Raw genomic sequence first — 27,829 nt, forward strand, 5'->3', positions numbered from 1 at the left:
GAGTCATCTGTTACACTAGATAGGGATATTTCACACTATAAAAATAAGCACTCCATTTTATGACCTATTATACCACAACTAAGATTTTTCATTTCTAACGTACAGTCCAATAAAGAATAAAATGTAAAGTTTGAAATCTAGGTATCACAAAGTACAAATGAAAATGAGGTCACTGATTTCATCCAGTAAGTAACAAATAAATCTATGCCCTGAACAAACTACTTTATAAAGTTTCTGATTTTTAAAATTTCAACAATAACAGTATTACTAAAATGTGCTGATTCAACATATGCCTGTAAATAGTTTTTATACCACTATTTCTCACTTTAGGCTTTTATTCAAGAGTGCCAAACTTTTCTTCAGGTCAGATCAGTAAGATGAAGGTTTGTCTAATTTTTTCATGTTATCTTCTACTGAGCCTTAAGTCTATAGTCCTAAACACACTAAAGAAAATACCTGTGCTGTATAAAAGGAGGAGCAAGCTATCATATGCTGAATACTTTCATAACAACCAGTCTGTTTCCTCTGTAAGGTAGAACTTGGGACTTCTTGCAGGACTGTTAGACATTTGATGAGGATCTGAAAATACAAGGATTACAATATGAAGCACTAAATCTGAAGAGATTTTCCAGGGTCAGTGCCCAGCAATGTATCATCTTGTTCTACTTGACTGTAAAACTTAAATAGTTTACTGAATACACAGGGTAAGATCCTAGCCCCATTGAAATCCGTGGTAAATGTTACCAAACTTTCACTCACTCTGCCTAAGGTAATAGATATAAAAGTGATAGGTATTTTTGCTGTTTTAATTAGTCAGAAATAAAATAATTTATGATTATAGTATGAGATAACAACATACTCATAGCTCTGTTGCAAATTGTTTTGAGCTGGTCAAAAATTTAAATGAAAAGAAAATTCACAATTTTTTGTTTTGCAGTCAGTTCTAAACATAAGAATGGATTTCTCCCCCCACCACCTTGTTTAACAGATATGAAAAGTGCATATTACCAAATTACTGTCCATTAGAATAAGGATCTGAACACGGAAGCTATGTTTCAATAGACTGGTTGTGCATTTTGTATGATATCACAGCCAGTAACTACCCAACTGAGAGATTATCATTAGACAAATACAGTATGTGAACAGAATCCCTCTGCCTTTTCCCAGTTGCTCTCATCCCATCTCTAGTTTTAACACAGTAATTATTGCTAGCTGTTAAGTTATTTAGCTCAGTCTAACTATAAACTGGAATCTATTTTTGTTTTTATTTCTTGATCATGAGTTAGTCTTTGGATGCTGCCAACAATATGTTTAACTGAATCCTTGATGAAACTAAATAGTATTTATGCCAAACACAGAAATGGAGGGAAGGGGCTCAAGTAGTCCTTCAGTTTTCATTTGGAAGATGCTTACTTTTGGAAAGGAGCTTTGTTTTTAAAAGAAAACATCTCTCCATTGAAAACAGAGTGAATTATCAAGATACCCGTTAGGGGGCTTATTCCTTCACCCACTTTGTTCATGCGAGAAGGACCAGGGAAGTGAGAGCAACAATACCCGAAGTCCAAAGGTGCAAACAATTCGATGTTTATTGGGGTGAACTTCCAGCAAGCATGATTCCAGTTTCCTTCCTTAGTGTCCCCCTTCCCAGCTCTGACACCACAGAGCCTTACACCTGTGCCCTTGTTCCCATTCCTGCCCTTAGCCAAACATGATTCCAATTTCCCCATTCCCTGTTCCCATTTCCCCCCAACACACACCCACCCACTTCCTGATTGCAGACTATATACTAAAACTTGAGTTCTGCTTAGCTATACCTTAACCAATCATTTTCCTGAAATTTAACTAACCAATCCTAACATATTGTAACATGATTATGTAACCAATTATATCCCACCACCTTAGTTAGTTTACACCCAGCAAAATTAATTATACAGTAGACAGGAACAATCACAAAACCAGACAGATTATACATTCAAACAATAGGTGCTATTGGGCTGTGGTGGATTTAAAACATGGCAGAATCTGGGCCATAACCTCTAACTATATTCCATTTACAAACAGTAGTGTACTGTTTGTAAATGGAATATAGTAAGAGGTTATGGCCCAGATTCTGCCATGTTTTAAATCCACCACAGTACCGCATGAATTCAAGGGAATTACTCTGAATTTACACTAGCATATCTGAGAAAAGAATCTAGATTCATGGATTTTAAGCTATACCGTACTGGACATGCATAGAATAAATACCTTGTTTGTTGTGAAGTTATCAAAAGCATTAAAAATTTTGCTCTCAATAAGCTCCTAAGAACACAGCCTACAAGTTTGGTTTACCTTCTGTCTACTTCATTATATATTACATTTTAAATTCAGAAGATTTGTATGCAAGCTGCCTCTCCTTTTAAATGATCTTACCTGAACTACTGGCACTGAAGCAATCTTGTGATAGATAATCGGAGCAAGGAGACCATAACATTGAACAACAGATTGCAGGGCATAATTTGCATCATTTAACCAATTACTGAGTTCAATCGCCACTACCATTCTCTCACATTCAGCTAGTCTAGCAACCTGTAAATGAACAAACATTTTTATTCAGATGTAAATTCTGTTTAAATTACTTATCTCAGAGGGTAGAAGAAGAAAGATATTTTGTATCTTAAGCAGCAGTATAATTGCTAGGATGTAGGATGTGTGAATTTGGAATAAGCTTTGCAGTGATCCCTGCTAGAAATATATAAGAGAAAGCAGTATTGTCAATGACTCCAAAGGAAGACTGTGATTGTGAACTAATTGTAACGTTTGACTATAAGCTTTCAAAGCCTTTGACTCAATCTCAGTTCCTTTTTTACTGAGCAAGGAAAGAGGCTGTGGCACAAAAAATTTTTTTTAGCAAAGTAGAAATTTCACATGCTAACCTCTCTCATTTAATTGATGGGAAGGCATCAACTCCCTTCTTAACCTGACATTTTAGGTCCCAATTCTGCAGCTCTTGCTCATGTGTGCAGGCCCAGTGAAGTCATTGATATGCCTCACATGAGTAGAGGCTACAGCATTGGGTCCTTAGACAAAAGAAGTGCAATGGGACCTGGAATAGAAATGGAGTGAAAGTTGAGTTGATATAACTTTGCATTGTTATCTTCAAGAAATACGATATCACTCTTTTTGGGAGTAAGAGAGGCAGGAAAGAACTCACGCTAGTATGTCAAAGATATCCTATTACAAGTTTAACAGTAAAAAAAAATACAGGTCAAGTCACAAAAACATTTATAAAGAAAAAATTCTAGCAACATTGAAGTAGCACAACATTAACAATGATTTTTTCCTCTTTTTTTTAGGACCTGATCCAGACCCCACTGCAGCCAATGGAAGTCCTTCCATTGGTTTCAGTGTGCTTTTCCCCTTAATGAGGGAATAATTGATCTGGAAACAGCCCTTTTACCAAAGATACAAAAATGTCAGCACGTGTTAACAGACCTTAAAAACACACAAAGAAAAGGAGTACTTGTGGCACCTTACAGACGAACAAATTTATTTAGTCTCTCAGGTGCCACAAGTACTCCTTTTCTTTTTGCGAATACAGACTAACACGGCTGCTACTCTGAAACCTTAAAAACACAGAAGATTGTATCTTGATGAATACCATGCTAATGAAGAATGCGAGACACTGCAGTTACAGTTAATACATTGTAAAATATACCAGTGAATTTTGAGATGCAACTGGTCAAATCAAAAAGATAAACTCAACCCCAGCATTAGTTTTAAGCCAAACATACTTGTCCATTGTACAGTATCTCTTTCGAACAAATGGAATCACAGAAGAGTGCTCCTTCCTTAACATTAATCTCATTAATAATAAAAATGCTCCTAAGAAAGAGGTGCAAGAGGATTGGAGAAGTCTGAGATACAGCATCAAGACATAATCTACAAAATACAAAAAAGGAAAAATAATCTTAAAAGTACATAATTACAATATAGACATTCCACATATAAACTGCATAATTTGTGAAAATACAAATTCCAATTATAACATAAATCAAAAGGATTAATACAGCTGCTGCTGATGCAAATGAGATTAATTTCACTTAACTCTGCCCAGTGATGTCAGCTTTGGACTAGGGGAGAAAAGTCTCCTGCTTTGGCCTACGCAGGGCAGCTAGTACCCCAGGGTGGCTTTTTTCATTGTTCTTCCTTTTAACATAGTCATGCTACTGTATCATCATCTTTTGACAACTTGGAAGTTACTTCAAGGATATAACAGGCTATTTACTTTTTAATCGGTTTCTTCCTCTATGGCTGTCTTTTATTATTATTATTTTGAGTTGTGGTAGCACCTAAAACGGGTGGGCAAACTTTTTGGTCCGAGGGCTACGTTTGGGTATGGAAATTGTATGGCAGGCCATGAATGCTCACAAAACTGGGGTTGGGTGTAGGAAGGGGTGAGGGCTCTGGGGTGGAGCCAGAAAAGAGGAGTTCAGGGTGCGGGAGGAGGCTCCGGGCTGGGGAAGGGGGTTGGAGTGAGGGCTCGGGCCGAGGAAGGGCTGGGGATTTGGGGTGTAAGAGGGTGCTCCAGGCTGGACCGCGGGAGTGGGGCAAGCCAGCTGGATTAAAATCGGCTGGCGGGCTGGATGTCGCCTGTGGGCCTTAGTCTGCCCACCCCTGGCCTAAAAGCTCTGTTCAGGGATCAGGGCCCCCACTGTGCCAGCCATTGTACATACATGCACACTGAAAGCACTGTTCCTACACCAAAGAGTTATTTAAGTATTCATAATATTTTCCTTTTTCTGGTTGATGTTTTGGGGCAAAATTCTCAGTGCAGTATTTTTGTGCTTTTTCCAGAGGATTTCTTCTTTTTTAAATCCTTAGCCTGATAGCTTCTAACCTGCATTTTTATGCTATAAAGAGTAAATTATTTGCTTCCCTTCACTGATTATGTCTCCTATAACAGTGGTTGTCAACCAGGGGTACCCCTAAGGAGATGCACGAGTCTTCCAGATATTTGCCAAACTCATCTAGATATTTGCCAAGTTTTACAACTGGCTACCTAAAAAGCCTAGCAAAATCAACACAAACTAAAATTTCACACAGACAATGACTTGTTTATGCTGCTCTATATCATATACAGTACAATATTTATAGTCCAATTGATTTATTTTATAATTATATGGTAAAGATGAGAACGTAAGCACTTTTTCAGTAACAGTGTGCTGTAACAGTTCTGTATTTTTATGTCTGATTTTGCAAGCAAGCAGTTTTTAAGTAAGGTGAAACTTGGGGGTATGCAAGACAAATCAGACTCCTGAAAGGGGTACAGTAGTCTGGAAAGGTTTAGAACTACTGTCCTATAAGAAAACTGAAAATAAAGGAACGAAGGGTCTGTAGACTTGTTCACATAGCTGACTTTACCAGACATCAACAGAGATTAATGGTGCAAGGCATGAGTGTTTTTCTCTCCTTTAAACCCCTTCTGCAGTCTCCACTAGCCATTACTGCTTTTAATCTCAAATTAGCCAATCAGAGATCTATGGCTAAGCAAATTGAAACAGGCTGACTAAGATTTAAGGGACTGACCCTATACTCATTTAAGTCAATGAGTGAATTTCCATTAATTTAAATGGGAGTTGGATCTGGAACTGAGGGAGAAGCAAATCTCTAGAAAGCATTTGAGCAGGTATTCAAAACCTACACTTTATAACTGATTCATATAACTCAAAGTTGGATATAGTTTCATCAAAGTTAAATTTGGAACAAAAAAACATTATGTGTTTAGGAAAAAATAAGAAAGATTTGGAAAAAAAGATAATGAAAAACCAGTGCAAAATGGGAGTACTATGGGCCTGTTCAGGTCCCAAAATCTCTAACAAGGATTTAAATTAAATAATGCTTTGTACTTCACAAAAATAAGCTTACAAAAGACTTTATAATGTCTATTTATATGAGACTATTAGATACTCTGGAATCTTTGGAAAGGAAGGAGTCTTGCCAAGTCTGACCCCCAATTATTTTTTCAAATAATATTTTGTATACTTTCCTAATTTCCCTAATTTATAGCATTGTCTCCTTTATAGGAATCAACTACAATGACTCTGGTCTTGCTGTGGAAGTGGGAATGTATTATGATTACAATATGAAGAAGTAAGAGTAATAAATGTTTTTAGAAAAAGTTATTTTTCTTAATATCCTCTGTTCTCTGAATTCTTTACATTAGGCTTTTAATGTCCTGGGTTGTTTCTGGCAAAACTGAAGCTTATGAATATTTTATTTATATTTTATTTCAATAGTGATGCCAAAGTTTTCTAATTTACACAATAATCCCTAAAAGAAGATGAGGATGTATACTAGATGTTTTGGATAAATGTTTGTTAATCTATCAGCAGTCGACATACATTTGATTGTATATTGATTTCTTTTTTTGTATATTACTTTATACATCAAAACGCAATGTGTCTTTTCCTCTTATCTTTTCATTACAGGTTTGCTTGCTTTTGTGACTGTACCTATGGCGTTTTAATGGACAGTTGAGTTAAAACTTTTGTAATTATGAAAACCTTATAATACTTATTTCCATGTTTTCCTTTATCACAGTTATATAGTTGGAATTTTATTTATTTATAGGTAGCATAATTTTTAAAGGATTACTCCTAAAATATTTTAGTATATTAAAAATATACTGGCAGATTTTTTTAATTAATCAAAAACAATTTGCAAATATCCACAGATTTTGAGTGCCCCACTTGACACCAGAGACCTGGCTTTCAGCATTTCTTGAGCCCCTGTTGCTCCCATTCATTTCAATTGGAATTGTAGGTGCTCATTCCTAAGGCTACGATTTTGTCATAGAGGTCACAGAAGTCACAGACTCTGAATTTCCAAAGACCTCCATGACTTCAGCCCCGGCAGCTGGGAGCTGCAGGGTCCTGCTGCCTCCTGCAGCAGCAGGGAGCTGTGAGGTAATCCTGCCACGTGAGGCAGTAGACCCCCAAACTCCAAGCCTCTGTGGACAGTGGGGGTACCCCACAGCTCCCCAGCCACTGAAGGCAGGGGGATCCCCGCAGTTCCCCACCATGGCGGCAGCAGGGGGATCCCCAAAGCTCCCTGTCATGATGGCGGGGTAGAGGGACCCCCGCAGCTCCCTGCTGCACAGTGAGGGAGGGGGACCTCCGTAGCCCCTGGCCACCGTGAGGAGCAGGGGCCCCCCCCACAGCTCTCCACAATGGCGGCAGCAGGGGGATCCCAGCAGCTCCCCACTGCCAGGGAGAGGGCAGGTGGACCTTGCAGCTCTGAGCCCCCAAAGATGGTGGAGGCCCCGGATCTCCCAGCCACCCCTGCAGCTGCCCAGCTCCTTCCCATTTTATCATGGATATTTTTAGTAAAAAAGTCAGGGGGCTTCCATGAATTTTTCTTTATTGCCCGTGACCTGTCTGTGACTTTTACTAAAAATATCCATGACAAAATTTTAGCCTTACTCATACCATCTGGAAGTCTAGATCCAGGCGCCTTGTGCTTGGCATCAGAAAATGAGGCTAACAAAATTAATGAACAATTCCTAAAAATTTAACCTGTCTAGACTGAGAAAACACTGTTATAAAGGAAAAACATGCAAATACTAGAGATACCATTTATAATGAAAACTCTGTGCTAATTTCATGACACTATATATTTTTGTATGACAAAGTTAACAATTGTGATTTATTTTTAGAGCATTTTTCATGCTAGGAATATCAGCACAATTTCACAGCTTGTTACTCTGCAAAATAAAATGGTACACATTTACAATTGACTGCTATTTAAAAATCATTTTTGGCAATTACCTGTTCTGAGAAATAGTCAAATTGTTGCTAGCAGAAATAACTGCTAGATCAGCAGATGGTGTTGAAGGAGCCAAGACAAAATAGTCCCACATTGGTGAAAATGCTTTTTTGGCTAATGTATAGTTATCTGTCTGATAGGCAATCTACAAGAAAAGCATAGTTTTGAAATGACATGATTTTTATACTAAAAGTTGTTAGCAAGTATTATCATTATGAATGTGTTAATTCAAATAAAGCTGCTGACTTTCCTTGTTGTTTACATAGCCATACCAAGTCAATTCTCACTACAGTAATAAGCAAGGTTTTAACTCTTGTAATTCTATCCCCTTTCTACATTTCATGGAAGTTTATAACATTTGTGAGAATACTATCAGAACCATATCTGAGTAAAATAAATATAACCTCCATTTGATTCTGCTAGAATTTGTAGGACTTGAGTTTCAGCACTAGCGTCAGAAAGGGTGGAACAAGGCCTTGGTCATTCAGCTGCACAGAGCCCTGTGTGGAAATCATGTAGGTGTTACTACAGTTTGTGTAGCTGAACTAACTCCTTCTGGGTTTCCTCTACAACTGCTACTACTGCAGCAGCCACGGATGAGGGGATGCAAATGGAGCCACAAAAATGAGCAGCCATTCATGTGCACAGCTCTTGCCTCTGCAGATCTAGGAGAACCTTTCTCACAGCTTTCCAAAATCAACAGGGCTGGAAGGTTTCACTCTCTGTCCAATGTGCAGCTCCCTCAAATTCCTCCTTGTTGAGACAACAGTTTACAAGAAGTATAACGAAGTTGCCTCACAGAGTTTTCCTGAAACCTGTTGCTGGTTTCTCCTTTGGAGGGGTTGGATTTAGCTCCTGGAAAGTTTAATCAAATCTTTAATCCCCGTTCCTCAGAGTCCCATTTGAATGATCTCCTGCTGTTGGCCTGAACCCCAAAAAGCAAAAGGAAAGAGGAGGATGCTAAGGGGAAAAAAAACCCCAAGAGACTAAAAAGGGATTAAACAGGAAGCGACCGACGTAGAAAAAAAGAGAGAAAAGGACAAGAGACGTAGTCCAAAAACATCTTCCCCCTTAAGATGGTCCCATATCGTTTTTGAAGTCAGAATTAGTAAGAGTGCTAAAGTCTATTGTTTGTTGTTTTAAAGTTATGATTTGTCCTAATTATGTTTGTTGGCAAGTCCTGAAATTTTATCTTGGAACCTGACTAAAATAAGGTTTGGAACCACCATTCTCAGGGACAGAAACAAATCTTGAACCAAATTAAAAACATGTATCTATTCATTAAAAATCCAATCTACCTGGGTCAGGTATGCTCGAGCGGTAGTAGCAGAAAGTGGTGGATAAGCAAGGATTGGTTTAGTTGTTTCCCCAATGGCATCACCAATAAGCTTTCCATCCGAGGAGTATGCTGCAACTGCAAATATGTACTTTTCATTGGGATCTAAGCCTTTTATTTCCAGAAGGCTTTTTCCATCAGCTGGTATCTGTTAACAAAAATATTTCTAATTATGTGCACTGCATATAACAAAAAAGTAAATAAAATACAGTAAACCTTTATTGTAAGACCTTCTGGGTTTTTTTAATCACTTTTCATATAATCAAAGTTACAACCCATCAAATTCACTGATCCAAAGAATGTACCTAGCCTATAAAATATGTGAAGTTTCCATGGCAGGTGTCATGGAATGTTATGATCAGATTATGTTAGTATACTTGGAGAAATTTGTAAGGCAAATAGTCTACAAGCTTCCTTTCTTGAAAGCAGAAAGAAAAAAAGTATTAGGCCCTTCTGAAGGGTGACTGAGGACACATAGAAGAGCTAAGTATATAGCCTAAAAGGGTTCACGTTCTCTCTCCCAAAGAGTATAGAGGCCTTCATGTTTGAATGTGACAGCTACTGAGGAGTGACACCTTCAAATCTCCAAGAGTGGGGAGAAAATAAATCTAAGGTAATGTCCTTTAAAAAAGGAAATATAGCTCCATCTCTGTTTTTACTTAATAAAAATATCAAAAGAACTACCTTTATTTATTTCTCAAATCTGTTTTAAATTTCTCCTTGTCTATTTCTATATTCTTGTAAGCAGCTAGTGATAGAAACTGTAAATAAATTTTATACTTTCATCTGTTTTATTCTTTATTTTGTAGAGACTTCCTTGAAGAAAACAGCTATAGTAAAAAGGGACTCTAATGTAACCATCTCGGACACATTCTACGTATTATTCCAAAAGAGTTGAAGGTAGAGTGTCTTAAGATCTGCAGAACTTAAAACACTTCAAATAAAGATCAAAAATATACCAAAGATTTGGCCAACTAGCTGATTAGATACAGATGAGGAATGGGGGAGGTGATAGATACACACTCCAGTGAAAGCTGTATAGTGGTGAGTCATTCAGTGAGGGAGAATGACTTGCACAGGTTTTATCTTGGTCTTACCTCTTCTCCTGCATTTGGAAGATGATGATTATTTAACCTTACTTTTAAATTGCTTCCTGCTGCTACGCAGCCCAAAATACTGTACCAGGAAACCTTTTGAGAAAAAGACATCTACCATTATCTCTAATTTATTAAAATTTACTGTGAGAAGCAATATTGTCTAATGAAGAATTTATGACATTTTCTGAATATGAATAAGGGCTTTAAAGTGAATGTCATTATTATGAAACTTGTTAGATTAATGGCACTAGAAAATGATTCCACAGTTTAGTAAGAAAGCAGGTACAAAAACACACAGTGACTAAGGCTATGTCAACTCTACAAGCAAGGGGTGTGATTCCTCTGCTCACACACACATACTCACACTAGCTCAATGAGAATCAGACCCCCTAGCTCAAAGTATAGACATAGCCAAATACGTACACTGCTGCTCTACTGTCTTTCCAATGAGGCTCATACATGACCCAAGGGGACCACCTCTACAGGTGAGAGAGTTGTTAGGTTTTCATGCCCACTCATTCGGTCCTTTTACTCTCAAATTGAACTGCCAATAAAGGTGCCATTTGTGATGGTGGTTTTAATGATGTGGACACCTGGGCCCTGACCCAGCAAAGTACTTAGACAAATGAGCACGTGAGACTGGACCTTATCCAGAGCCCACTGAAGTCTATATAAAAACTCACATTGACTTTAACAACGTTGAAATGGGCCCATTAACTTCAATACAGCTATTTACATGCATAAAATTAAGCTTGTGGTTAAGTGATCTACTGGATAAAGACATTGTCCACTAGGAAATGGATCACCTCAGTTTACATACAGTAGGCCTATGAATAGACCACAAATAAGACTGAATTCAAATCCATAATCTAAAAACGAAATACTCCATCCCAGAGTCCCTTAAAGCATGTAATTATGTTGGCATCACTCAGACTTATTTTGTTTCTCTACATTTCGAGACACTGTTATTTTGTAAAAACAAATAATAGAACTTAAGGAAGAACATAACTCCATATATCAGTACTAAATAATCAAAATCACAAATAACTTAGGGCAAGATTCTGATTCCCTTACTCCTGTTGAATACTTCATGCATGGTCACACTGAAATCAACAATTCCACTTGTAAAGCAAGAGGCTACTTGACATGAGTATCGGACTCTGTCTCTTACTATTACAGCTTTATTCAGTTGGTGACAGTTTTCTTTAAAGTTTCACACGAGAATGTACCCTTTTTGTTTTAGGTTATGTTGCACCTTTCTTTACAAAATCCAACAAATTGAGTGGTTACATTTTCACTGTAAATATGCACAATGTTGAACATACAAACTAAAATTCTCAACAGATATCATTTTACCTGTTCGTATCATTTGCATTTTTGGCTTAACATTTAACTAATTGTCATTAAACAATCGGTTCATTTTCAAGCAAACAAATATATAGTGAAATATAGCAGGGTTTTTTTCATAAAATGAAACTATTTTTTAATTAATAAGCGAATAGATTTGGAGTTGTTTTGACTTTCAATGCAAGAAATGTATGTACTTTTATTTAAATGTAATTTAGGAGAGGATGCAATTTTAATTAAGAAGGATTTTTTTAAAATCTCTTTCTGATTTCAATTTAACACAAACATGTACCTTCGGGGGGGAAAAAGGGCTCCTGGAAAAAGTCTGTTCTTGAACAAAGGATAAAAAAAAATAAACATATTGCACCATCTAGTGGTGAATACCCTATAAGATCTGTTAAAAACTTACAATGCCATATATTAAAGTGGAATAAATACCCATACCTATTACAAAATGTTAAATATTGGATGCTTTAACTAGTTTTAAAACTTTTAAAAATTATTACTTAGGGCATAAATGGAAAGAGATTGTCCCACAGTGAATTCAAAGTTGCAATTCAGTCAATTGGTCATAATAAATATACAAAGTCTGAAAACACTATTTCCAGAATTTTGTTTATAACTCGGAACAGCAATTGAGTCCTCATCATTTCTATACACAGCATGACATGTTTGAAAAGATTTACTATTAAAATTCATCTCTTGAGAAAACTGCAGATAGTGGTTATTTTGAACATCAAATTGAAGTGTGCATAGTGTCTGTTTAGCAGAAGGATTAGTTTTTGACAGGTAGCATAAACGGATGATATATGGCAGTAACAGAAGAGAACAAACCACAGGAAAAGAAATGTTTCAGAGTAACAGCCGTGTTAGTCTGTATTCGCAAAAAGAAAAGGAGTACTTGTGGCACCTTAGAGACTAACCAATTTATTTGAGCATAAGCTTTCGTGAGCTACAGCTGCGATTACAGACATGAAAGTTGCGATATTACAACAAAAAAACTTCAAATCCAGACTCCAGCGAGAGACTGCTGAATTGGAATTCATTTGCAAATTGGATACAATTAACTTAGGCTTGAATAGAGACTGGGAGTGGCTAAGTCATTATGCAAGGTAACCTATTTCCCCTTGTTTTTTCCTACCCTCTCCCTTCCTCAGACGTTCTTGTTAAACCCTGGATTTGTGCTGGAAATGGCCCACCTTGATTATCATACACATTGTAAGGAGAGTGATCACTTTAGATAAGCTATTACCAGCAGGAGAGTGGGGTGGGGGGAGGTATTTTTTCATGCTTTGTGTGTATAAAAAGATCTTCTACACTTTCCACGGTATGCATCCGATGAAGTGAGCTGTAGCTCACGAAAGCTTATGCTCAAATAAATTGGTTAGTCTCTAAGGTGCCACAAGTACTCCTTTTCTTTTTAGGAAAATAAATGTTGCTGGTAAATGTCAAGTTCACAACAGTGAGTCACCAGTGACTCACAGAGATGAGAATTTAGAATTTATTCAGTTAAAACAACATAATCTACCTAAGAACGACAAAGAGCACTGTGATAAATATGGTATTGCTGAAGCAACTTTCTTCACTGCCACTTACAGTTTCACATCTTTCTTATGGAGTCATTATGAAAAGCATTACCTGAACATCTGAGGTGAATGGGGCTGGTTTAAATGTCATGGAGCAATGTGATCTGGAAAGCAACAGAGGAGGAGGGGGGATTCTGTTTTTCTTGCTAGTCATAGCTTGTTTCAGATTGGAGCACAATGCATTTTGTTCAGCTTCAACCTTCTGAATTAAAGCTAATGCATCCTATGATGAAAAATAAGAATAGAAGAGAAAATGAAGGTGAAAAACCAAACAGAAGAGAAAAATCAAAACACATTTTATATTTGCAAAATATCTCCAAAATGAATATTACAGTACGATAAAGTTCTCCACAATGCTGAGGCCCACGCAGAGTGCCCCATCAATCAGTTATGGCCTGGGTTTAGGATTAGTGGGCTTTAAGTGGTGAATGGGGGATTGTGTAAGTCCTCTGTGCTAAACTGAATTTCACAATATACAAAAACAGGAATGCAGGGCTCTTTGATGGGTCACCCCAAACTGAGGTGTTATAACGGTAGAGAAAGATTGAGTAATTATTATTGGTGCTGATTAAAGATTAATGCTGGTAGGCAACTCTTGTTAGCTCCAATCAAGACATAAAAGGGATCAAAGGGATCTGAGAGAAGTGGAGAGCTAACTTGGAGAAACTTCTGGGAGGAAATTTTAGGAACAGCCATGCTTGGGAAGGAAGCTTAGGTTGCCCCCCGTCCCCCACTTTATCTCACTGAGTGAGATACACAGATAGGACTGGCAGTGAAATAGCTCAGAAAAAATATGAGAGAGTGGAAGAGGACATGCATGAGAATGCAGGATTGGGCCCCTCCTCCTCTTCCATGGGCCCTCCGCTTCCCATTGGCCAGGCAGTGGGATGGGAGGGTGGTTGAGAGCTGACTGCCCTGCTTTCCCTCTTTCCCCATTAATTTAAACCTCTTCTTGGATTTGGGGGGGCTTTTGTCCACTTTAGCTGCTTCACCCTTCCTCCTTCTAGATGTAATACAGGAGCTGTGTTTTAAGGATGTTGCAGGTCTAACCTAGCACCTGTTTGGGGATTAGGAAGGATTTTTTTCCCATTGGGTCAAAGTGGCAGATGTGCAGTGGGATTTTTCACCTTCCCTGCAGCAACATGGAGGCACAGTTAGGGTAAAAGGAGTAGGTCTTGGAAATTTAATAGTAGGATTTTTTTGGGAAAAAATGGTTACTCACCTTCTCGTAACTGTTGTTCTTCAAGATGTGTTCCTCGTATCTATTCCAGTTAGATGTGTGCGTGCCGCGTGCACAGTCATCAGAAATGTCTTCCCCTAGCAGCACCCGTCGGGTTGGCTGTGGAGCCCGCTGGAGTGGCGCCTCTATGGCACTCAATATATGACCCTGCGGACCCTGCGCCTCCTCAGTTCCTTCTTGCTGGCTACTCCGACAGAGGGGAAGGTGAGTGGGTCTGGAATGGATATGAGCAACACATCTAGAAGAACAACAACAGTTACGAGAAGGTAAGTAACCATTTTTTCTTCTTCGACTGCTTGCTCCTATCGATTCCAGTTAGGTGACTACGAAGTCCTTCCTTGGAAGTGGGGTCGGAGTTATGGAATGACAAACTGGAGCACTGCTCGGCTGAAGGCTGCATCATCTCTAGCATGCTGGGTTATAGCGTAATGAGTGGCAAATGTGTGCATTGAGGGCCACGTCGCTGCCCTGCAGATTTCTTGAATTGACACCTGGGCCAGGAACGCTGCCCATGAGGCCTGCACCCTCGTGGAATGGGCTGTGAGAGCCAGGGTTGGAACATTGGCTAATTCGTAGCAGGTGCGGATGCAGGAGGTAATCCACGATGAGATACTCTGTGACAAGACCAGGAGACCTTTCATATGGTCTACTACCGCCATGAATAGCTAGCTCAACTTTCAGAACAGCTTAGTGTGCTCAATGTAAAAAGCAAGCGCCCGTCGAACGTCCAGAGAGTTGAGCCATTGCTCTTGGCTAGTCGCATGAGGTTTAGGTTAAAACACAGGCAGAAAAATGTCGTGGCTGGAGTGAAACTGAGACACAACCTTTGGAAGGAAAGCCAGGTGAGGCCTGAGCTGCACCTTGTCCTTGAAGAAGACCATGTATGGACGGTCAGAAGTGAGGGCCTTGAGCTCCGAGAACCTCCTCGTCAAAGTAATGGCAACCAGAAAAGCAACCTTCCATGATAGATACAGGAGTAAGCAAGTTGCCAATGGTTCAAATGGAGCTCCCAACAGTTTGGAAAGAATCAGGTTGAGGTCCCATGCAGAGATGGGCTACCTAACCTGTGGGTACAGGCGCTCCAAGCCCTTGAGGAAGTGGCTTACCATGGGGTTGGGGAAGATGGAGCGCCTGGCCACTCCCGGGTGGAATGCAGAGATAGCTGCCAGGTGCACCTTGATGGAAGAAGCAGCCAGATCTTGCTGCTTGAGCTGCAGCAGGTACTCCAGGATGACAGGAATGGGGGCCTGCAATGGTGCAGTATGGCTCTGGGAGCACCAGATCGCAATCTGCTTCCATTTTACCAGATAGGTGGCCCTAGTGGAGGGCTTCCTGCTACCAAGCAGAACTTCCCTGACGAATTCCGAGCACATGAGCTCCATGGGGTTTAGCCATGAAGCTTCCAGGCCATGAGGTGGAGAAACTGGAGGTCTGGGTGACGAAGGCGACCACGGTCCTGGGTAATCAGATCCGGGAGCAGTGGTAGCATGATCGGGGTGTCTACCGAGAGGTCCAGGAGCATGGCATACCAGTGTTGATGTGGCCACGCCAGAGCCACCAGGATGACTGCCGCCTTGTCCCTCCAGACTTTGAGCAGGACCTTGTGTACGAGAGGAAATGGTGGGAACACATACATGAGTTGATATCACCATGAGAGGAGGAAGGCATCCACGAGGGAGCCCTGGCTGTGGTTCCAGAAGGAGCAGAACCTTGGGCACTTCCTGTTGCTTCGCGTGGCGAAGAGATCAATATGGGGAGTTCTCCACCTCTAGAAGATGGTGAGGACGACATCCAGCTAGATGGACCACTCGTGGTTGCGGAACGATCTCCTGAGGTAGTACACCAGCTCGTTCTGTGATCCTGGGAGATACTTTGCCTCCAAATGGATGGAGTGAGCTATGCAGAACTCCCACAGCTGAAGGTCTTCCCAACAGAGGGGAGAGGAACAGGCGCCACCCTGCTTGTTTATGTAAAACATTGCAGTTGTTTTGTCCTTCATGACTCCTACACATTGACCCCTCAAGTGGGCGTGGAAGGTCTGGCACACTAATCAAATTGCTCTCAGCTCCTTGATGTTGATGTGGAGCGAGAGCTCATCTTAAGACCAGAGGTCCTATGTCTGAAGGTCTCCCAGGTGCACGCCCCACCCCAGCACCGATACGTCCATTACCAAGGACAGGGAGCGCTGAGGTCTGTGGAAGAGGATTCCCTTGCACACGTCTTGTTGGTTGAGCCACCAGCCCAGGGACAAGAGGACGTGACCCAGAAGAGTGACCACAGAGTCCAGACTGTCATGTCCCGGGCAGTATGCTGACATGAGCCAAATCTGGAGAGGTCTGAGATGCATCCTGGCATGCTGAACCACGAATGGTCACATGGCATCTTGTACAAGTAGTCTCAGGCAGGCCCTTGCTGAAGTGGTAGGGTACTGTCTGAGATCTTGTATGGCATCTGAGATCATTAGAAAATGGGTTTCCAGCAGGAATGCTCAGGCATGACCTGAGTCCAGGACTGCCCTGAGAAACTCTATCCTTGGAGCTGGTATCAGGGTTGACTTGCTCTCATTGAGAAGAAGGTCCTTGTTGCCCGTGCCTCTCACGTTCATTCACCACCGACACTACCAAGGAGCAGGGCTGTGGGTGGGTATACAAATACTTGTGCCACTTAGAAGGGACAAAGTACCTCCTTCCTACACCCTTAGTTGTGGGGGGAATGGAGCCTGGGGTCTGCCACAAGGCCTTCGAGTTGACCTGGATGGTCTTGATAAGTGGCAGGACCACCCTGGATGGACCTTCTAGGGCCAGTATGTCCACAGTCCTCTTGCTCTGCCACCTCCTCAGCCTGTAGACCCATATTGCGCGCCACCCTGCGCAGCATGTCCTGGTGGGCATCACCGTCTATGGGCGGTAGCCCTGAAGTAGAAGTCCCCGGCACTGCCTCGTCTGGAGAGGATGACGGGGATGCAAACGGGGGAACAAAGTCATCCTGGACCTCCTGATCCGTTGGAGCCTCCTGCCCAGCCTCCTGTTCTGGGTCGATTATCCCTGGTTCAACTGTAGGAGCAGGGGCCAGCTCCAGGGGAGGCACTGAGGCCGGAGTCCCCTCAGTGACCCTGGGGGCAAGGCAGCTGGCCAAGGTTGCTGGCACCCCAGTCTCAGATACCACTGACCAGGAGCCCTTGGACAAGGTACCCTGGACCTAGTGATATGCCCAGGGGGTCCAAAAGGGCCACTGTGCCAGCCCCTGCCATTGCGCCGGCCATGGCATTGTGCCCACATTGGGGCGTCTGTGTGCCGACCGGTGCCAGCTCCAGTGCGAGTATCTGGACCCCACCTCCAAGTCCAAAGACGAGGACTGGGATCTTGATGGCCAGGGCGGTGCCAAGCAAAGCTGGGCTGGTGAGCGGTGCCACAAGAATGGGGAGCTGTGTTAAATGAAGGGCAGGGGTAGCTCTCTTTTATGGACACCCAGCCAGCCAGCCGCTATAAAATCCCTCTTAGTAGCTGTTCTCTAATTGATCTACCTGTAAAGAGTTAAAAGATCTCACTGCTATGCATAGGTAAAAGGAAGTGAGTGGGCATCTAGCCAAAAGAGCCAACGGGAAGGCTAAAACTTTTAAAAATTGAAACAGGACTCCCTTTTTGTCTGTCTGTCTGTCGTTTTCGGGGAGAGGCAGACAGGGAGCAGTTATGCTGTGAGAAGCTTGGGCCAGGTATGAAAAATCCTCAGTATCATACCTAGAAACTACTCATTTGAAACCCCAGATATGTAAGTAGAGCAGGAAATGTCTAGGAAGACGCAATTAGGTTTATCCCTTTTATTTCTTTATGGCTTGCGGATTCCTCTGTGCTAACCCCAGGTGCTTTTGTTTTGCTTGTAACCTTTAAGCTGGACCTCAAGAAAGCTATTCTTGATGCTTAATCCTCGTAGTTGTTTTGTTGAAAATCTAGCAAAAGCCTAAGTTCCCAGATGTATTTTCTTTCCTTTTTTTTATTAATAAAATTTACTTTTTTTAAGAACAGAATTGGAATTTTTGTGTCTTAAGATGTTGTTTAATTAGCTGGTGGCAACAGCTGATTTCTTTTGTTTTTCTTTCTCAGCTCTTCCCCAGAGAGGGGATGAAAGAGCTTGAGGGTACCCCACAGGAAGGAATTCTCAAGTGTGCCTTCCTGGGCTATCAAATGGGTTCTACACTTGGGTGGTGGCAGCATCTGCCCATCCAAGGTAAGAGAAAAGCTGTAACCTTGGGAGTTTAATACAAGCCTGGAGTGGCAAGTATTAATATTTAGAGTCCTTGTGGGCCCCAACCTTCTGCACTCTAAGTGCCAGAGTGGGGAATCAGCCTTGACAGGAGCAGTGCCGAGATCCATAGTGGCGCCACGAAGACAACAGACACCACGACCTCAACTAGTGCTGTGATGATTGGTGCAGAGAACGGGACCTCCACTGAGTCAGGGACCTGTGCCGAGATGAGGATCAGGGCCGGGATGGTAAGCAGTGCCGCAAGCCAGACCGGTGCTGTGAGTCAGACTGGTGCCACAGGTCCAACCAGTGCCGCAAGTCCCAGTGTTGTCGTGAGATGGATAGGTGCCGGGACTCAAAGCGGTGCCTCCTTGTCGGTGTAGGAGAGCAGTGCCTTGGAGATGCAGGTGGACGCAATATCGCCAGCTTGCCTTGGGACGGTGCCGCCTTTGGTGGCGCTGGAGGCTTGTCGTGGAGGGCCGGAGACCACGGTGCCATTATGGCAATGAGGTCCCTCACAGCCTCGAAGGTGTTTGGGGTGGATGCAGAGCCCCACCTCTTCCACCACATGGCTTGGGGAGTCCAATGGCACAGGACTCAATGGGCAGCTTTGTGGGGCCAAAGTTGACGGTGCCAGCTCCAAAGCTTTCAGTGCCGGGTACTCCTCCCTGGGACGCGTCCCACTGGCCAACTGCTGTGGTGCCGGGGAATGGGACCAGTGGCCAGAGTCCTTCCATGGTGCTACTTCTGCCACGGATGCCGGAGCACACCGCACCGATGAACTCGGTGCCAGGTCTTGCTGCGCCAAGGCAGATTGCGGTCTCAGAACCGCCTCCATAACTACAGCTAACACTAAAACTACAGCAAACTGAAAGGCTAGGAGAATAAGAGGAGAATTTGCTAAGCAAGCCACCACAGTTCCAACAACCATCACTGGCGGTAAGAAGAAACTGAGCAGGCGCCGGGCCAGCAGGGCATATATTGAGCACCATAGAGGCACCACTCCAGGGGGCTCCAAAGCTGACCCGACTGGGGGAAAAACTTTCCGACGACTTTGCACATGGCGCTCACACACTTAACTGAAATCGACATGAGCAAGCACTTGAAGAAGAACATTTAGTTTGTTGCAACACGCAGCCAGTGTTCAGTGCAGAAGAAGACTAAAGCTAGTTCCCAGAATAAAAGAAACACAGATTTTGCTGGTGAAACTTGTCCTCTGGGAGGAGGAATAGCCTGAATTCTTCACAGACTGAGGTCCCCTTGTGGTACCCTCTATCCCCATAGGAGGGAGGGCAAGAGGTTTCAGAAGTGAGATGAGTCCAAGGGTAGGCTAAGGAGAGTCTTACCCAAAATATTGGTTAAAATCGAGGGAATTCTATAACCCAGCAGCTCTCAAACTGTGAGTCAGGACCCCAAAATGAGTCACGACCCTGTTTTAATGGAATCGCCAGAGCTGGCTTAGACTTGCTGGGGTGCAGGGCTGAAGCCCGAGCCCCACCACCCGGGGCCAGCATATATCTGCAGTGGCCTATCACACTATCTGGGAAGACCATTCACACCCAACCTCCGGTGGGGGAGGGAGGTGAGAAAGAGAGAAGAATCAGTCTCCCTTCCATCACCGCCACTCTCAGCACATGGCCCCATATAACAGGGTGGCTTGTCCCATGAGCCAGAGAGCCTGAGGCTAAAACAACCCTAATTGCAGGATAAGCCCAACCTGCAAGCGATCTGGTGTTTCCCCTATAAAAAGCAGCTGAAAGCTACAGTGAAGAGGCGAAGTTCAGGAAGTTTGTAAGGAGTGAGAAAGGCTCCTGCAGGGAAGATCCTAATACCAGAAAAGTGGAGTAGTAAGAACCAGGAGGCTGAACTCCCACCAAATAAAGTCTGGGAGTGACTGTGACAGGACCAAGCTCTGGGAAGGAGGGCTGGGAATCCCTACTTAAGAGGAAAGAGACTTTGAATGGGGTTGGAGCTTGGATGGCCAATGTGTACCCAGAGGACTAAATACATTGGATCCCCTAGAAAGGTAGTAATTCAATTACCTTTGGACTGAGTGCAGGGAAACAGTGACCTCTGGCCAAAAGTGGGTGCTCAGGAAATAGCCAGCCCTGTTACACCCCAGGAGCCAGCCCACTTACCCACCCACCCACCCACACATATGCACCAGCTTTCTCCTTCTGCTAGCTAGGAGGTTGCACGGGCAACCTTAATTCTTGCATTCCTAACTCTTGAGTACCCAACTTGCAAATCTAAATAACATTATTTTTACTTACCTTTTTGGTGTGTGATATATACACAGGAAGAGAAAAGAATATATAATAGTGTGGTATCAAATAAAGTCTTTACCAGCATTTGTTTGGGATGGCCACGTTACTCAAAAGTGGTGGAACTACAGGTCCTCACGGCCAAGTTGCTGGTAAATCTTCACAACACCGCACCCCATTCTGTATTCTGCCATATACCACATATTTTACAGAAAAAATAGTTTAAAATATTTCTAGAGTGTTTTAAAAATCTTATTAGGACCGCCTTTTTTATTCTTTTATCTGTAAAGCCAGGTGTTTTTGTTACCATGGTCCAACTGTCTGGGACTGAAAGGATGAGAAAAATAACTAACATTTTAGAAACGTCTAAAAATGACAGAAAACATATTTTCTAATATAGTTGCAAGTTTTAGAGTCCAATATCTTCCTGCTCCAGGGCTAGAAACAAGTACTGTATTTCACTAACAAAGAGAGGATTTTAATGGAAAGGCCCTTGCAGTCAATGGAAAGATTCCCAATGACTTCAATGGGCTCTGGATCAGGCATGCAATGCACTCACCCCCATGAGTTGCACAATACCAAATTTTACACCTGTCATTGATCTGGGAGTGAACATGTCTCATCTTGAATCTCATCCAATGTAGTTTTAGGAGAAAATCCTACATGTGGGACATGAAGGATTTGGGGAGATCTGCAGAGCTGGCTCAGAGTTGCAGGATCTGTGCCTGGAGGGCTTGGCCTCCAACCAATCCATATATTTAGGGATGAAACAAATGCCCATTCCACAAGAGTCAAAAACACTTCTTTCCCTCTCCTTCTGTTCCTCCCTCCCTGCCACCTCATGGAATGCTTCAGCGTTTTCATGTTGACCTCAAGTTCCTCAGATCCCTTCCTTTTGGGTGTTTTTGCAAGAAGAAATAATCCAGTCCTCAGTTACATGGTGTCATAAATATAAAGGGAAGGGTAAACCCCTTTGAAATCCCTCCTGGCCAGGGGAAAGCTCCTCTCACCTGTAAAGGGTCAAGAAGCTAAAGGTAACCTCGCTGGCACCTGACCAAAATGACCAATGAGGAGACAAGATACTTTCAAAAGCTGGGAGGAGGGAGAGAAACAAAGGGTCTCAGTCTGAATATATTCTGTCTTTGCCGGGGATAGACCAGGAATGGAGTCTTAGAACTTTTAGTAAGTAATCTAGCTAGGTACGTGTTAGATTATGATTTCTTTAAATGGCTGAGAAAAGAACTGTGCTGAATAGAATAACTATTTCTGTCCGTGTATCTTTTTTGTAACTTAAGGTTTTGCCTAGAGGGGTTCTCTATGTTTTGAATCTAATTACCCTGTAAGGTATCTACCATCCTGATTTTACAGGGGGGATTTCTTTATTTCTATTTACTTCTATTTTTATTAAAAGTCTTCTTGTAAGAAAACTGAATGCTTTTTCATTGTTCTCAGATCCAAGGGTTTGGGTCTGTGGTCACCTATGCAAATTGGTGAGGCTTTTTATCCAACATTTCCCAGGAAAGGGGAGGTGCAAGTGTTGGGAGGATTGTTCATTGTTCTGAGGATCCAAGGGTCTGGATCTGTAGTCACCTAGGCAAATTGCTGAGGCTTTTTACCAAACCTTGTCCAGGAAGTGGGGTGCAAGGTTTTGGGAAGTATTTTGGGGGGAAAGACGTGTCCAAACAGCTCTTCCCCAGTAACCAGTATTAGTTCGGTGGTGGTAGCAGCCAATCCAAGGACAAAGGGTGGAATATTTTGTACCTTGGGGAAGTTTTGACCTAAGCTGGTAAAGATAAGCTTAGGAGGTTTTTCATGCAGGTCCCCACATCTGTACCCTAGAGTTCAGAGTGGGGGAGGAACCTTGACACATGGAATGTGAAAAACTGATATTTTAAAAAGTAAAGGAGGACTTGTGGCACCTTAGAGACTAACCAATTTATTTGAGCATAAGCTTTCGTGAGCTACAGCTCACTTCATCGGATGCATTCAGTGGAAAATACAGTGGGGAGATTTATATACACAGAGAACATGAAACAATGGGTGTTACCATACACACTGTAATGAGAGTGATCAGGTAAGGTGAGCTATTACCAGCAGGAAAGTGTGGGGGGGGACCTTTTTGTAGTGATAATCAAGGTGGGCCATTTCCAGCAGTTGACAAGAACGTCTGAGAAACAGTGGAGGGGATGGGAAGGGGGGAGAAAAAACATGGGGAAATAGTTTTACTTTGTATAATGACCCATCCACTCCCAGTCTTTATTCAAGCCTAAGTTAATTGTATCCAGTTTGCAAATTAATTCCAATTCAGCTGTCTCTCGTTGGGGTCTGTTTTTGAGGTTTTTTTGTTGAAGAATTGCCACTTTTAGGTCTGTAATCGAGTAACCAAAGACATTGAAGTGTTCTCTGACTGGTTTTTGAATATTATAATTCTTGACGTCTGATTTGTGTCCATTTATTCTTTTACGTAGAGACTGTCCACTTTGGCCAATGTACATGGCACATGATGGCATATATCACATTGGTAGATGTGCAGGTGAACGAGCCTCTGATAGTGTGGCTGATGTCATTAGGCCCTATGATGGTGTCCCCTGAATAGCTATGTGGACACAGTTGGCAACGGCCTTTGTTGCAAGGATAGGTTACTGGGTTAGTGATTCTGGTGTGTGGTTGCTGGTGAGTATTTGCTTCAGGTTGGGGGGGAGTCTGTAAGCAAGGACTGGCCTGTCTCCCACGATCTGTGAGAGTGATGGGTCGTCCTTCAGGATAGGCTGTAGATCCTTGATGATGCTCAAATAAATCTGTTAGTCTCTAAGGTGCCACAAGTCCTCCTTTTCTTTTTGTGGATACAGACTAACACGGCTGCTACTCTGAAACCTTATATTTTAAAGGGTACTTCAGAAATTTCACAATAAAGATAATTTATATTACCTCGAGGAGGTGCTTTTGGGAAGAACTGGTTGATCCTTTAGGGAACATCAATGCAGCCTTCTGCATCAGGAAGATAGCTTTGGATAACTTATTCTTTTTGATTTTATTCATTATATCTGATTCTGTAAAACAAATATATTGTTAAACAAGTGATATAATAAGGATTCTTAATTTTTTACACATTTTATAGCAATAATACACTAAACTTTTTAATCAATACATCAATATGCATTACCTGTGAAGAGACGAAGGCAATTTACATCTTTCCCAGGAGACTTAGTAGACTTGAGATTTTTGCCATCCATTTGAACACCTATATGGATAGAAAACACTTCATCATCTTGCTCATTATGATGGTCCTATTGAAGAGTACTGTCAGAGGGTTTATAGGTAGTTCTGTATCTGAATTCTTACTCTGATAATATATGCTCCTCTCTGTTCTTTTGTTTGGATCATCGGCATTTCTTAGAGTGAGCTGACAAGGAAAAATATTCCATCCCCTTATCCCGACCATCCTTAGGAGCACTGCTTGCTCATGGGGAAAGAGGAATCTTGTGTTATCTAGTGCAGTGGTTCCCAAACTTGTTCCGCCACTTGTGCAGGGAAAGCCCCTGCAGGGCCGGGCCGGTTTGTTTACCTGCCGCGTCCACAGATTCGGCCAATCGCAGCTCCCACTGGCCATGGTTCACTGCTCCAGGCCAATGTGAGCTGCTGGAAGCGGCGGCCAGTATGTCCCTCGGCCCACACCACTTCCAGCAGCTCCCGTTGGCCTGGAGCAGCAAACCGCAGCCACTGGGAGCCACAATTGGCCGAACCTGCCAACGTGGCAGGTAAACAAACGAGCCTGGCACAAGCAGCGAAACAAGTTTGGGAACCACTGATCTAGTGTGACAAAGTCAGTCCTGAAAGATATAAGGGCATGGTCAGGGCCGTCCTTCGGATTATGGGGCCCTTCAGATTATGGGGCCCTTCGCAGTATTATTAAACTGGTGCCCCAGCCAGCACTGCTGACCCCAGTGTGTCGAGGGGGCACAGCCATCACTTCTGCCCACGGACTGCCAGAACCTCCCCATTGCTGACATACACCGAGCTTCATGTGTGACAGTGGCTCAAGGCAGGCTTCGCGCTGACACATAGGGGTTGCATCTTGCCAAAGCCCACAGCCCTCCTGCAGTCCCTAGCCACTCCTGGCTCACCACGAGCTTTTTGACAGGAAGTACTAAGAAGTAACAATACGTGTGTGTCTGTGTGTGTGTGTATGAGAGCCAGTGTGTGTGAGAAAGCCAGAGGGAGAGCCAGTGAGTGTGTGAGAGAGAGAGAGAGAGAGAGAGTCAGTGAGTGTGTTGGGGAGTGTGAGACTGTATGCGTGTGTGACAATCTGTATTGGGGGACTGTGACTCGTGAGAGCCTGTGTGTGTGTGTGTGTGTGTGTGTGTGTGTGTGTGTGTGTGTGTGTGTGTGTGTGTGTGTGTGTGTGTGTGTGTTAGGGAAGTGTGAGAGACTCAGACTAATTAAAGATACCTGAGGGCAATTAAGGGCTGCTAGTGACCTTTAAAAACCCTTCTTCTGGTGAAAGATCGGAGCCAGTGTAGTACAATAACAGCCTGGAGAGGGGAAAGGGGAAAATATTTCTGTTTGTGTTGGGAGTTAGGGTTTTTTCTCGTTTTGCTTAAGAGAACTTCTTTGGCCTAGCCTGCGGCCAACCATGTAAATAAGGAAAAATAAATCACAGTGAAGAGTCAGACTGATTTACTCCAGGCCCCTACGCTGTCCAAGGGAGAAAGAGGCTGACAAGGTGAAAGAGGTACCCTACCACACTAGGATTTCATGGGAAATCCTGAAGTACAAGATTTATAATGGCTTTTAAATATTCAAAAATGGACCAAGCAGAGTGGTTCTTTGGGGCCTTCCATACCAGACTGGGAGAGCAGGTTTCTTGCTAACATCGAGTAGATAAGGGTAAATTGGTGGCACGGAAATTGAGACTACAAATATTATAAAATAAATTATTCAAATCTACTTTTCTAGAGAGAGTGTATAGTACAGATGATCCATCTACAGAGCTTCCTCCTTCCTTTATTTTAATGACATTACAGCAATTTGCAATACAATTGAAATCATGTAACTCACTGTCTAGGAGCCAAATACTGGAGTCCATATTAAGATTTAATTCCCACTGATGTAACCGAGCACAGATTAAAGATTGCAGGATATTGTTTGATAAACAGATGTTAATCTCAACATGTTATTTCTGATTGTGTGTGAAATATAAACTGCCCCAAATTTGCTGCATTTTACAAGCATTGATAAACTTTTATGACTTAAATAACATTACAAAAATATACTAACACACGCATTAATCCAACTGTGAAAGTTATTTACCTTTATTAAACCTTACCTTGTTTCATGTTAAGAAGTTTCACAGCGACTCTGTGTTGAGCCTGAATAAGCTCCAAGTGTAAATCCATCACAAAATTGTTTTTTGGGACTGGCTTATCATTACCATATGCTGAAGAAGCATTCAGATTTTGGCCATTTGAATTCTTCTGATAAAAAGAAATTAATTAAGCAAATACTGATTTAAAGTAAGCCATTTTAATATATTTATTTTGAGATTACTAATAAGAAAATTACTAATTTAGTATGTTGAGGAAGTTTCAGCAATTTGCCATAACTATGTAGATCACAAATATTCAGAAATTCATTCTCTTTACAATAGTCAAAAGCAAACTCAATAATAAAGTATAATACACAGACACAGGTAAGAAACATAACACGGATTTCTGAATCTTACAATCAGAAGTCACAAAACTACACTCAAATGAACTATCTACATCAAAAATGAAATAGTTCTATCCGTGGTCAACTACTCTACAATAGGTTATGGAAATAATAGATGCTGTTCACATCAGGGGAAATGATCGTTTTCAACACGCCTTTTACGTAGGATGAGTGGAGACAATGTGTTTTACAAAGTGTATGAGCCAAATACGCTGGGAGGAAAAATTTAATCAGAAAAACGTGAATGATCATTTGGAATCATTTAAGAACTTACTAGATGCCCAGAAATATATACATATATTTATAGCTGCCTTCACTTCTACTCTAAACCAGGTCAGTTTAACCAGCATTGAATTCTTCCTGAATTGTGGCATTATATATATATAGTGGCATATATATATAAAAATGGAGGAAGGGGGAAGTTGATAGTAATGAATACAAATCAGAAGCTAAGAACTGCGGAAAATTGTTAAGGGAAGCAAAGAGACATAAGGAGAAATTTGTGGCCAGCAGAGTTAAGGACAACAGGAATTTTTAAAAATATATTAGGAATTAAAAGAATCCTAACAATTGTATTGATCCATTACTAGATGGAAACGGTACAATTATCAACAATAATGCAGAAAAGGCGGAGTGTTCAATACATATTTCTGTTCTGAATTTGGGAAAAAACAGATTATATAGTTTCTACATATGGTGATGATAACACTCTTTCTATTCCACTAGTATCTTTGGAGGATGTTAAACAGAAGCTTCTAAAGTCAGACATTTTTAAATCAGCAGGTCCAAATAACTTGTATCCAAGAGACTTAAAAGAGCTGGCTGAGGAGCTCACTGGACCATTAACGCTGATTTTCAATAAGCCTTGGAGTACTGGGAAGGTTCCAGAAGAATGGAAGAAAACTAATGTTGTGCCAATTTTTAGAAAGGGTAAATGGGATGCCCTGGGTAATTATAGGGCCTGTCTGTCAGCCTGACACACTACATCTTGAATATTGTGTCCAGTTCTGGTGTCCACAGTTCAAAAAGGATGTTGATAAATTGGAGAGGGTTCAGAGAAGAGCCACGAGAATGATTAAAGGATTAGAAAATGTGTCTTACAGTGATGGGCTCAAGGAGCTCAATCTATTTAGCTTAACAAAGAGAAGGTTAAGGGGTGACCTGATTATAGTCTATAAGTATCTACAGGGGAACAAATATTT

At 41.9% G+C, this 27,829-nt stretch overlaps 1 protein-coding gene across 1 annotated transcript in view; it reads right to left on the reverse strand.

The window, feature by feature from the left end:
• CFAP54 (cilia and flagella associated protein 54) overlaps positions 1-27,829 on the reverse strand; it is a 209,517-nt gene that overhangs the window by 133,655 nt on the left and 48,033 nt on the right. The window contains exons 18-27 of the mRNA XM_074941863.1: positions 26,245-26,392; positions 24,082-24,159; positions 23,847-23,968; positions 13,225-13,395; positions 10,240-10,332; positions 9,105-9,290; positions 7,809-7,951; positions 3,774-3,921; positions 2,413-2,568; positions 457-579 (exon numbers count right to left, since the gene is read on the reverse strand). Coding sequence (XP_074797964.1) covers positions 457-579; positions 2,413-2,568; positions 3,774-3,921; positions 7,809-7,951; positions 9,105-9,290; positions 10,240-10,332; positions 13,225-13,395; positions 23,847-23,968; positions 24,082-24,159; positions 26,245-26,392 — 1,368 coding nt within the window. The remainder of the gene's footprint in view (positions 1-456; positions 580-2,412; positions 2,569-3,773; positions 3,922-7,808; positions 7,952-9,104; positions 9,291-10,239; positions 10,333-13,224; positions 13,396-23,846; positions 23,969-24,081; positions 24,160-26,244; positions 26,393-27,829) is intronic.

This window comes from Natator depressus, chromosome 1 (assembly GCF_965152275.1).
Source record: "Natator depressus isolate rNatDep1 chromosome 1, rNatDep2.hap1, whole genome shotgun sequence".
Classification (NCBI taxonomy): domain Eukaryota; kingdom Metazoa; phylum Chordata; order Testudines; family Cheloniidae; genus Natator; species Natator depressus.